We start from the raw sequence: 13,226 nt of genomic DNA, 5'->3' as shown, positions 1-13,226 counted from the left end.
AATCGTAATGTAAATATCTGATATGCAGGATGTATTTTCATTGTTTGCGACCCACAGGTTGAGAACGCTGATTCTAGGTATGCTTAGGAGATATTTGACAGCAAATAGAAAGATCATTGTCTAATCTTAGCTAATGACATGGGAATCACTGTTTATAGTTTTTTTTTGTGTGTGTGTATTTTTTTTACTGTCCCAAATTGTTTATTAGATAAGAATTTTACAAACGTTACTTACATTAGTGGTAACGGTGGAGCTGTGGAGTATTGAGCCTTCTCCAAGCTGCATGGCAAGAACCACCAATAATGTGGTGGAACTTGTGGCCCTTTCTAAGGCCAGGACTCTTGCGGCCTACAGATGTCAGCACTCACATCTCCCTCTGCTTGTGGACTGGTTTGGTGATCCAATAGGTGTCAGAATTCTTCCTGATAGCCTTGTGGAATGGATCAATGAGAATAACCTCAAAAAGTTTGTACATTGAATCTTCACCAACCCAGTAAGAATTCAGGACTTTCAGAGTCCCACAATGTTGGTCCGCTCACTCCTCCACATCAGACTGAAGGCTTGGAGCAAACTTTAGTTAACACCAACTGATGAACAGTCTTGCCTTAGGTACCACTCTTAGGAACAGGGCATTTGTGGCCAGCATATAGAGCACATGAATCTGATATATGGCATAACTCTGCTTGGCCTTGTATCCCAACCTGTGCACTTTATAGGGCCAGGTTAGGAAGAGTGCCTGGTGGTGGGGGGTCGTGGGGGGCGGTTGTGGAGCATAGAGATCTGGAGGTACTGCCCCCAACACCCCTAAGAAGGACGTGCATTACATCGGACTGCTTTCTCCACAGCTCCTGGATGTACTTAAAAGCACCCATCTCGGCTTAGCTGATGGCTGGGGGTAGGCAGAAAGGAAGAGCCTTTCTCCCTTATACTTGTTTTTTTAAAGGTTCATGATGACTCATGGATGGTATCAATGCCTCTGGAGAGTTAATTGATCTAATTACTCATAGGGTTTGGCTGTCATACTATTCATCTTTACTAGTGAAGTAGTCCAGCCGGGAAGGTGGTGGTGATACTATCAGCTGGTTTTGGAACTCATATCCTCTGATCTTCCCTGGGTGGCATTGGAGTCACACGTCAGAGTTCTTAGAGCTTTCCTTTTATGGCTGTCCCACAAACCATGTTCTGTAAGCCGGTTTTTCAGGGATATTAATGAAATAAAACTTAAGTTCATTTACTTAAAATCACGTTCCAGTTCTTCCTCATTAAGTTATCTACTGGCCAAATTTAGTGCACTAATCATATATAACAATGTGTTGTTTCATTTATGCACATTGGCTTTTGTATCACATTTCATAAATTTAGTCCTCTTTCCAATTTTTACATATTTTCTCCTAGTTTGTTTTTTTTTATTAGTAGTCTTAGTATAGTGATTTATTCTGAAAAATTAGATTTTCTGTGTCAGGATCTCAAATCAACTGATTTACTTAGAATAGTTTTATAAATGTGTTTATTATTTTCTAACTGGTTTTTAATTTTTGGCCATTGTAACTACTGCATGGTAAAAGGTTCTATTTGTTGGCAAACCATCTTGGGCTGTTCATCACTGTTTATGTGATTAGGGATGTAAATAACATGTGTGCCCCAGATGGGCTGCGACACCCAGGCTCCCACTTTGTGATACACTTCTTCACAGCACCAGAGGCTTCCCAACCCAATCCCTAAACCTGCTTATTTCAGCTTGTATCCTGGCAACCACAGATTCAGTCACTCTGACTAAAATCTCTATAATGAGGGATTTAATTTTATCTTCAATGTATACTTTGTTAGGAGATTTTTATATTCTATCTTCTTTCTGAAGAGTGAGGTGTAGGAATAGATTTGGACTTAGGTTGGGGGCGGGGAGGGCAATAACAAGAGTAACAACACAAGCAAGTATTTAAGTCCATGCTAAATATTAATACCTTCCACATTTTAAACTGTGTGCTGGTGAGGATTCCCACAACTGACACCCGCCTGGCACAGCTGATTTCATTGCGGGGGGCAACTCAGGCAGTCACTTGAGTGGTCTGGACTGTGCCATGTGGCCAGTCTCACAGCAAAACAGAATCAACAGCCTCAGAAATGGTCAGCCTGGTAAGTAATAGTAAAAACTGAAGTTTCTTAAACTGATCTTTGGCCTCTGCAGTCAAAGGAAGACTCACCTTGCTTGTTTTTTTTTATTAGACAATCAGAATGTGTCTGATAGTACTTTTTGGGTTGCAAGATTAAAGTCGAGAAAAGCTACTTTGGAAAATTAAAAAAATTATAGGAATTGTTATTACTTGGTGCCTACTATCTGCTGGATATGTTATAGCATGGTAAGAAGCTAGGAACATTCCAGGATAAGTGGAATAGGGTAACAGATAGTTAAACAGCAATTTGTGGCCACTACTAAATCCTATCTTCCCTAAACCAAGGAAACTTAAGAGTAAATGGTTTGCACTTCTCCCCAACCTGAGGGTAAATAGCTAAAATCACCCTACTCTGGGAGACAAAACAGAAATCCAATTAGTGCCATTTGCTAGCCATACCCAAGGGCAGACAAATTAAGAGAGTAAATCTCAATTTGGTACATCTGCATAAAGCTGATGAATATTCTGTTGATCCTCCCCGAAACACTCAGCCTTTAAAACTCCTCTAAACAGAGGTCATGTGGGCTCTCCCTCCAGGGAGCACACCCATACCATTCCTTTCCCCATCTTCATCCCCTACATATCTCCTAAACTCCAAGAGACCCAATGAGGCTTGGAACCAGAGGAGCAATGGGCAGTGGCAGCTCCTTCCTGGCTAACCCCCTGCACCTGTCTCCAAGGCCCCCTTTTCTCTGACTTCCCAGTGAGCTAAGCCAGCCCAGCCTAGGCTCTCCTGTTACCTCTTCAGTGCCCTTCCTTGTTTCTCTGTCCTAAGTACATTTTTGCTGTGGTCAATAAATTCTTGCGTGCTTTTCTACACTTTGTCTCTTGATTGAAACTTTTCCTTCAAGAAGACAAGAACCGAGGTCTCATCCTCTCACTAGTAACAACCCCTGAAAGATTTAAGGGCTGGAAATCTGAGGGGGAGAGTGCGGGAGGCAACCAACCCTTCCCCTAGTCTTTAATATAGGGTACAATAAATGACCTTTTATTTGAGGCAAGCCTGAAATAAGTACATAAGGAAAGTAGAAAGAATTTTCTTAAGAAATTACTTTAAGACTACTGTTATCAAATTAAGTGTGGAATTAGAACTTTTATATATGTGTTGTACTAGTTGTACTTCTCACAAGAGGAAGTTATGAATAAAGAATATTATATTAATCAGAATGACTTGAATGGCCAAGAGAAAATGATAGAAAATGTAACTAACAATCAAAAATTCACAGAGGATGTAGTGTCAGCGTGGCTAACGACGTGGAGGTTTTGTCATCTCCCACTGACTGTCCCGGGAGTTTGAACGGTGCCTGCCTGGATGCGGGGTTTGGTGGGGAAGTGGACATTTCTAGGGGTTTCCAGAACCTGTACTTGGATGCTGCTCTTCACCCCAACAACATACGTCTGGAGATTCTGAATGGCAGCCCCGCTCCCGGGACCACGCTGTACGAGTATGTGGGCCAAGATCCAGAAACTGCCTTCTGTACCCTTGCGAATAGGGACGCGTCCAGTGCTGACAAGTGCTCCATCCAGCACTGCTTATACCAGTTCACCCAGAATGAGAAGCTCCGAGATGCCAACAAGCTGCTGTGTGAAGTGTGCACCCGGAGACAGTGTGGTGCACTAAAGGCAAACCTAAAAGGTGAAAAGAAACATGTTTACACCAATGACAAAAAGCAGATGTTGATTTCTCTCGCTCCTCCTGTTCTCACCCTTCATTTGAAGCGATTTCAGCAGGCTGGTTTTAACCTATGCAAAGTTAACAAACACATAAAATTTCCGGAGATCTTGGATTTGGCTCCTTTTTGTACTGCTAAATGTAAGAATGCACCAGGGTGCTATACTCCCTGTACGGAGTCGTGGAGCACAGCGGTACCATGAGGTCTGGGCACTACACTTCCTACGCCAAGGTGAGAATGGCAAACAGTCATCTGTCTGACCTTGTTCTCCGCTGGGATGTCCCCCAAGATTTTGTGATGGAATGAACCAAAGGGCAGTGGTTTCACATCAGCGACAGCCACATGCAAGCTGTGCCTACAGCTGAAGTCCTTAACTCACAAGTGTACCTCCTGTTTTATGAGAGAATACTCACTAAGTTTTTATAACAGCTGTGATAATAATAAGTGAAGACTAACTAAATCATGTTCATGATAAATTACGTCCACACCAGGAGAAATCACATGCTTAAATATTGAAGGAAACACCTGCAGATTGACCACGGTTTTGTCCTGCCATCTGTCGTCATGGTGTTCCTGCCTGCTCCCAGTTTCTGGACGGATTCTGAATCAAGTCCTCTGGTTAATGTGTCTGTGGTGGTTACAGCACATCAATAAACTAACTTACCAAAAAAAAAAAAAAGCAACACCTGCAGTTTCCAATCACATTAAAACATCAGATTTACATGGAAACCTTTTAAAAAACTTTTTATTATGGACAATCTCAAATATATACAAAAGCAGAGGGAAGAGTACAATGAAATGCCATGTACTCATCCCATATCTTTAAATAACTCATAGAAAATCTTGTTAGACCTGTATTCTCTTCTGAAGCTTATAATCTTCAGTATACTAGGGAAAATAGTTGTCACTACAATCTGCATCCAACGTACCATTCTCCCTTTTTTTTAAAAGTCATTTGATTAACAATTTACAGAAAAAGACAGCAAAAAAAATTTTTTTGACATTTTAATAAGATATAAATACATTATATGCAAGTTTTTATTCTGAATTTCCCTGGTTTTAAAGACATACACACTAGAAATGGATTATGTCCTGAGTGCAAATAATTGCTTACTAATTTTATGCCTAAATCTGGAAATAACAATCTTGTAAATAAATACTGACTCCAGATTTCAGATACATCTTTAATTTGTTACAGCTCATTAGTTTTATTTTTATATTTGCATTATCAAAATATGCTTAAAGGAACTTTTAAAACCTTTTCATGGCTTATCATTTTGATAAAGAGGACAGTCATCTTCTCTGCTCCATAATTTGCGAAACATTTTCACTTTTAGATTGATAAACAATTTGAATGATCAGACCAATGACTTTTTTCATTTCTTTCCAATCATCTACCTTTAGCATTTGTTCACTTACAAGCAATAGCAAATAAATTAGGGTGCACAGACATCATAAAAGATGAAAAACAGTGTCATACATTCTTTTAGCATAAAAGGAGGGTTCCCGTTTTTGTCCGAAGTCCCTTCTGTTGAAGCGACTAACTGGATGAGAATACTCTATTTTCCTGAAAGGAGCCTGATAGTAAATATTTTCAGCTTTGCTTGCCATAAGATCTCTGTCACAACTACTCAACTCTGCTACTGTAGTGTGAAGGCAGCCATAGACAATATATGTATAAAGCAATGGTCAAGGCTATGCTACAATAAAATTGAATTTACACAAATAGGTAGCAGATCAAATTTGGCCTATAGATTTGCAGTTTGTTTGACCTCTGCTCCAGAAGATTCCATCATAACTATTTCATTCTTTTTAGCATAGTTGAGAATAATTGGTAAGTAATAGTAAAATGATTGCTAATATAATGAAATAGCAAAATGTTATGAAATATTGAAAAAAAAGATCATTAGAACACCATAATATACTATCCTATCTAATAAAAGAGAAACATGGTAATTAGCCGTAACTTTGCTACCCTTCCCATTGGCTAATCAGGGTGATATGCAAATTAACTGCCAGCCAAGATGGCGGCCGGCAGCCAGACAACTGACGCGAACAGGAGGCTTGCTTGCTCCAGTGACGGAGGAAGCCAACGTTCCACGCCTGCCACAGCCCAGCTCTGAGCAGCTCTCTAAGAAACATTGTTACAAATATAGAAGCTAAACAAAACCCCAGAAACATGCTTCCAGTCAGCGGGATTTCAGAGCTGGAGTTGCAACAAAGTTTCAAATACAGAAGGTAAACAAAGCACAGAAACCTGCTTTCAGCAGCCAAGGTCTGAGCTAAAGCTGGCTCTCAGCTCCAGTGACAGCCATAGAAGGTAAATAAATCTCAGAATTAAAAAAAAAAAAAAAGGAAAAAAGGAGAGGTTGGGAGGAGCTTCAGTCACCCGCCAGCCTGAAAACAGCCCTTAGCCCCTCACCCAGACTGGCCAGCCACCCCAGTGGGGACCCCCACCCTGAAGGGGGTGTGACCAGCTGCAGACGGCCATCATCCCCTCACCCAGGCTGGCCAGGCACCCAAGCGAGACCCCCACCTGATCCAGGACACCCTTCAGGGCAAACCAGCTGGCCCCCACCCATGCACCAGGCCTCTATCCTATATAGTAAAAGGGTAATATGCCTCCCAGCACCGGGATCAGCGGAGCCTCGAGGCCTCCCGGCACCGGGATCAGCGGAGCCGCGAGGCCTCCCGGCACCGGGATCAGCGGAGCCGCGAGGCCTCCCGGCACCGGGATCAGCGGAGCCGCGAGGCCTCCCGGCCTGGGATCAGTGGAGGCACAAGGCCTCCGGAACCCAGGATCAGCGGAGCTGCGAGGCCTCCTGGCACCAGGATCAGCAAAGCCACGAGGCCTCTTAGCACCGGGAACAGCAGAGCAGCGAGGCCTTACTGCCCCTGTGTCAAGTGGAGCCGCAAGGCCTCCTGGCACTGGGATCGGCGGAGCAGCGAGGCCTCCTAGCGCTGGGATCTGCGGAGCCACGAGGCCTCCTGGCCCCTGGAGCAGCGTGATGGGGCAGCACCCAAACTCCCTGATCGCCCTGCGGCTCTGTGTGTGACGGGGCGGGGCCACAACCTCCCTATCCGTCCTGCTCTGTTTGTGAAAGGGGAAGGCGCCCCAACCCCCTGATCAGCCCTGCTCTGTGCCTAACAGGGGGGAGCTCCCCAACCTCCCCATTGACCCTGCTCTGTGCGTGACAGGGGGGAGCTCCCCAACCCTCTGATTGGCCCTGCTCTGTATGTGACAGGGTATGGAGCTCCAACCCCCCTGATGGGCCTGCTCTGTGTGTGACGGGGCAGCGCCACAACCCCCTGATCCGCCCTGCTCTGTGCGTGACGGGATGGCACCACAACCTCCCCATCAACCCTGCCTTGAGTGTGACGGGGGCGGCGCCCCAACGCCCCTATTGGCCTTACCCTGAGCGTGACTGAGGGTGGCATCGCAACCTCCTGATCCGCCCTGCTCTGTGCATGATGGGGCGGCGCCCCAACTCCCCAATCAGCTTTGCTCTGAGCTCGACCAGGTGCTGCGGGGCAGGCACCTAGGGATTGGGCCTGCCCTCTGCCACCTGGGAGTGGGCCTAAGCCAGCAGGCCGTTATCTCCCGAGGGGTCCCAGACTGTGAGAGGGCACAAGTGGGGCTGAGGGATACCCCACCCCCCACCAGTGCACAAATTTTTGTGCACCGGGCCTCTAGTAGATTTATAAAAGGCTCCAGTAGACCAATATGGTAATTTCAAAATCAAATAAGCTTTATTCTAGAAAAAAATATAACTCAGTCTTCTCTCTTGGAAGACCCCTAAAAAGGAATAAAAGTAATGGAAATATCAAACCTTACAAATAGAACTTCTCAAGTAAATTTAAAAATAAAAAATGGGTCCAATGAACCCTGATGATATACTGAGCATTAAAGCATCAGTCGATTAAGTAACTGATTCAGTAGATAAGGGCAGGGTCTGAAATTCTGTAAATTCCAAAAAAAGAAAATCTCCAAGATTTTGTTGCTGATATGTTAGGTTTGAGAACTACCAGATGAATTATTCTCATAAACTGGCATCATTAGCATCACCTAGAACCATAAATTCTTGGGCCTACTCAATCAGAAACTCTAGACCAGATGAAGCCCATTAAAATGAATTTTAACAAGTCCTTCCAGATGATTCTGATGCCAGCTGAAATAAAGAAACTCTGCAGAAATAAAGAAATAGTTTAGTTTCTTCAAGTGAGTTAGTTTCATATTTCTTCTCTGTAAATGTGCAGGAGCCTGGAACATTCCAGTCATGAAACAGGAACAAAATGGACAGCTTGAAATGAAATAAGCCCTTGACACTGCAAGATGCAAGGAATCTGGTCTTAGTCACTCGAGGGGACTTCACCATTAATTAGTAGATGGCACGGGCTGACAGGCACCAAAGATCAAGTTCAAAATCTTTTTAGAACCTGCAGAAACTCCATAAAGTCTGATAATTTCTGATGGCACTATTATGTCCTGAGTGCTGGAAAACATGATCTCAATAAAAATATATTTAAAAAAATAATAGTGAGATACTTAAATAATAAAAATATGCAGCAGAATTGTGGCTCTATATACTGATATGAAAGCTCTCCAACATTGTTATTAAATAAACCGAAGTATGGGACAATATTTCTGGTGAGAATCCCATTTGTAGAAAATAAGCAAATATATGTATGTGCGTGCGTGCATGTGTGTGTATACATATGTATATAAATGCAAATTTACATATACATATATATATCCATGTATATATAAATTATTCATAACGAGCTCCATATATCTACCTACATTACCTAGATGGCTGTGGTTTTTAGAAATATGCACAGCAGACTTAGCTGATTGATTTTAGGAGTGGAATTAGTGAATTGGGGAAGGAAGACTGTAACTGAATTTTTAGTGCCTTTATACCTTTTAAAATTATGTCAAATCTTGGTAAAATGGGTTTACAAAACACTTGTCAAATTTTTAGCTTCAGGACTCGAGATGGGGACTTGTTGCAAATTTAGTTGTTGGGAGTTGCCAACCTCTGGTTTTTCTGCTTGTTTATAAATGAATTGAGTAATTTTCAGAAACAGCAATTCTGGGGCAGGATAGTACAATGTGCTGTTTTAGCCTTTTCGTTGTGACCTGACTTTTATTAGTGATACAGCAATTGATTAGTTCAAAATGAATATAAAATTATTAAAATGCCAAAAGTGGGGCAACAACTTAGATCATGAAATGGTAGTCATGTCTGAAAACTCAAGATTATTCTTTTTTTTTAATAAATCTTTATTATTCAGATTATTACAGTTGTTCCCCCTTTTCCCCCCCATAGCTCTCCTCCACCCAGTTCCCACCCCACCCTCTGCCCTTACCCTCCCCCCCCCCACTGTCTTCATCCATAGGTGTACACTTTTTGTTGCCGGGTCATACACATGGAAAATGTAGCTATTTCCATCCTTGACATGTCCCTGTGTTCGGCCACACAGGGACCGTCTCAGCCTCCCAGGGGCCGGCACAGCCTCACAGGGGCTGGCACATCCCACGTTGGGGGTGAAGGTGTGAGACAGAAGCTCCTCTCGCTATCTCTCCTGCTGCTGCCTTGTATATCGCCCATGTTGGAAGTTTCTGAGAGCAGTCTGCAGGTGCTGGACATCATACTTTAACTGGTCAACACGAAGTTTGGTATTCTTTTGTTGGGCGGCTCCTTGCTAGACAAAATCTCCAGGCATTCTTGCTGGCTGAATATCTGGTATGCTTGCTTGGATTTCGTTTTCTACTAAGTGCACAGACTGCTTGCCTGCCGTCTCCTGGCATCCCATGTGAGACTGGATCTGGTGGACCTGTTTGTGCATTTGCTGGTACAGCGGTTCCATGTTGCCGGCCCAGCCGAGTCCAGTTCCAGCTTCCTTCGAACCTGATTCTGCTTCTTGAGTGTGTCCCTTATGGGTGCGAGGAGTTGAAATCTGCAGTTTGTTGGGTTCTCAAGATTATTCTTATGTTAAATTTGATGGTTATTCTATTGAAGCACCTGAGTGAAACAGCTTGATGGGCTTTTGAGAGCCTCACATTTTGTTTTAATGTTATTTTGTCTTTCCTACTTTTTTAGATATTAGAATTCCCCGTCATTCAATAGCAGTCCCTAAACAGATACTTGATTTTTCTTAATTACCATCTTTGTTCAACAGACTTTTATGTATTATAAGATGCAAAACTTAGAGTAAACCATGTCATTTATTTTCTCCCCTTTAGAGGTGGATATTCATCTAAATAATATAACAATATCAAAACAGCTATCTGGCAGTGTAGTCACCCTTTAGTTGTAGTTACATACTAAGTAATCTTATAATTTCTACTTCTATCTCCTGTCTTACTGGTTGGCAGGAAGGTTGTACCTCAAGTCTTTACTGTAGAAGTTCTGTTTAGCCAGTCCTAGGTTAAGTTATGGTTCTGTCTGACACTGTTCCAGGATACTGGAATGGGAGTACTTTGTAGTCCTCAAAACATTTGCCCAAATGAGTTACTGCTGAAACATCTTGCATTCCAGTAAGGATGGCCTTTCAGATGTAGCATCTTCCAGCCAAGGGACGTTTTTGTGACACACTCAGGGCAGAGGCACCTGCAGGTTTAGCTATGGGCCCATCTGTCAAGGTGCCGTAGCTGTAATCCCTTTCTGATGTCGTGTGGCCTTTTCTTGATAACTACTAGGAAGCCCCTGTTATACACCCACAAGTGCAGACACCACACATAACCCACGTTCTTCAAATGGGGGAATCTATCACCTATAGATAAAGCCCTACTCTCTCCCTGTTCTATACAAATATACCCAGTCAACTTACTTTTGGAGACATTTTGTGTTTACTGCTTATACTTACCCTCCTAGTTCTCTTAACTGCAACACAACTAAAGAGACACTTGGGCTAGTTCTCCCTTTTTGCCACATCCTCCTCCTGGGGCAGTGAACACAAAGTCTGTTATCTTTAAAAGGGGGTAAGGGAAAGGGAGCTAACTGTAAGAGAAAAACTAATCTTTTAAAAGTACTTTGCCACAGTTTCTCCTGATGCTTTATTGCCCTGAGTTTTTCTTTTAGCAGTTTTACCACTGTTATTGGGCTTCATATGGTTTACAAGCAGTCCATAGTACATATTTCTTACCTGCTTCTTGCTAAAAAATAAAGCCATCTTTCGTTGTGCAATTTTGTGTAGCCAGGAAATTTGGTAATTCTCTATTGCAATCTTCTCAACCTTTCCTTCTCCTTTGTACTGCTGAGGCCTGGAACACACAGTTATCAGTAGTTGTGGCTTTGTAAACTCTCTGAGGGAGGCAACGTGAACTAACCTAAAAACCTTCAAATCAATTCATTCTGTTTTCTGTGTTTATTCCCCCTTCTCTTCTAATTCTCTTCCTTTTGCCCTTTTCATTCCCCCAGTATAGTCGCCATGGTTTCTACTTGATTTGAGAAAATGTAGGTCCAATCTAACTGAAAATAAAATTTAGGATCCCAATGCATTTATAAATTGGGAGTTAACTTATGTCCATATACTGAGCAAGCAAGGTAAAAGAATCAGATTAAATTTATGGTGTTCATAGGAAAACTGTAAAGAGTAGACACTCAAAAATTGATTCATATGTCAAAGGTGCATTGGTATGGAAAGAAATCACTTAGTGCTAAAGTAATAAAAGACAGCAAGTTGTGATTTACAAAGTTAAATGAAAAAATGTTAACAGTGAAGTGTTTTAACCATTTTTTTCTATAGTTGAATTTTATAAAACTGAAGATAAGTTATACTCTTCAGTTGAATTTGTACTCTTTTCCAAATATTAAATTATAATTGAATTAAATATTAAATGATATGACTTCTAGTTTTATACTTCTACATGGGTTAACTTGTACTAAGCTGAAATCTCTTATATCACTTACATATATAAATCAAAAGATCAGAAATGCGTATTATCTGAATATGAGGGTACTGGTTTAATTTTAATTGTTTGAGTGTTAATAATTCAAGCTTTCCCCTTCTCTCTTCCCATTAAGGATTCTGGACTCTACTTATAATATCCCTAACTGCTGGGTTCTCCTGCTGCAGCTTTTCTTGGACAGTGACTTACTTTGACTCTTTTGAGCCAGGAATGTTTCCTCCTACTCCTCTTTCACCTGCCAGGTTCAAGTAAGTATATGTATTTCTTCTAGTTTCTTTTTAACCCATTGCAACTCTCATGAAAATACTAAAGCGAATAAAAGCAAGAGGCTGCTTATTTGGGAGGAAATGTGTTCAGGTCCCAGTCTTTAACCTATAAAATACAATGACACAAAGGTTTTAGCTTGGCTCAGCCTTTAGATAAATGGAGAGGAGTGTTTAACTCCATATATAGACAATGCAATGGTTTTTTAAAAAACTGAAATTCAAGAAATGAACAAGGAAGAAACTTAGAAAGCTATTTGTCTTTTGAGAATGGCATTTTATTTAAAACACTTCATGAATGAAGGCTAAATTAATATCAGCAATGTTATTAAATTTAGGTATTAATGGTCAGACATAACAACTTAATTGGATTGGACTTTTCCTCATATTTAAACTTGTGTAACAATTAGCAAGCATTTAAGGCACCCAATTTAATTTTTTGTTTTTTGTTGCTAATCCTCACCAGAGTATATTTTTTCCATTGCTTTTCAGAGAGAGTGGAAGGGAGGAGGGAGAGGGAGAAAGAGAGACAGACATGCATCAATGTGAGAGATACATTGACTGGTTGCCTCCTGCACCCACTCCTATGGGGAGAGGGCCGGGGGGAGGCAGGGCAGGGAGCGAACCCTCAACCCAAGTATGTGGGAATTGAACCTGTGACCCTTTGGTGTTTGGGCCAATGCTCTAACCACTGAAGACACCAGCCAGAGCATGACACTCAATTTATATGTCTAGACCAGATTAGATCCATTTCATAATGGCCTCTATTTTGTGTTTTAAAGAGTTTCAGAAAATTCAGTAGGCAGTGTTTTCTAATCTACTTTATTTATACCAGAAAAGCTCAGGTTTTAAGTATAAATTTCCAAGTAAGTGCATCTAAGATCTCTATCCTATAAATTGCGGTGTTGGGGTAGGGGAAGGGTGAAGGATGAAGAATAGAAAATAAATTATGTTAAAGATACTGTTATCAGAGCATTATAATTATTGCTGTTGCTGTTACTGCCAGCTCTAGCCCACCTAATGGACAGCTTATAGAGATCAAATAAGAAAATTTATATGAGGGGCTCTAAATATCAAATTTAATACTAACGATAATTGTTAATAATCATTGTTCTACTGGCCTTCATTAGTAAAATGAAGTATTTTTACTCATAGTAAACTCATTTTTATGTCTTAAAAATATATAAAAATTTTGGTTTCATTT

General features: G+C 41.5%; 1 protein-coding gene and 1 pseudogene across 3 annotated transcripts in view; one reads left to right on the top strand and one right to left on the bottom strand.

Annotated features, from left to right (window-relative positions):
* Nucleotides 1–13,226, top strand: part of ARL6IP6 (ARF like GTPase 6 interacting protein 6) — a gene marked incomplete at its 5' end in the record, with an annotated part of 472,926 nt that overhangs the window by 3,394 nt on the left and 456,306 nt on the right. For both annotated transcript variants that reach the window (XM_081095532.1, XM_081095531.1), the window contains one exon: nucleotides 11,875–12,007. In XM_081095532.1, coding sequence (XP_080951658.1) covers nucleotides 11,875–12,007 — 133 coding nt within the window. The remainder of the gene's footprint in view (nucleotides 1–11,874; nucleotides 12,008–13,226) is intronic.
* LOC308522804 (large ribosomal subunit protein eL15-like) lies at nucleotides 175–872 on the bottom strand (annotated as a pseudogene). The gene has a single exon. The product of its transcript is annotated as a large ribosomal subunit protein eL15-like (transcript).

This window comes from Myotis nattereri, assembly GCF_964212035.1.
Source record: "Myotis nattereri genome assembly, chromosome: 7".
NCBI lineage: Eukaryota > Metazoa > Chordata > Mammalia > Chiroptera > Vespertilionidae > Myotis > Myotis nattereri.
This window is presented reverse-complemented; position numbering and strand designations above follow the sequence as displayed.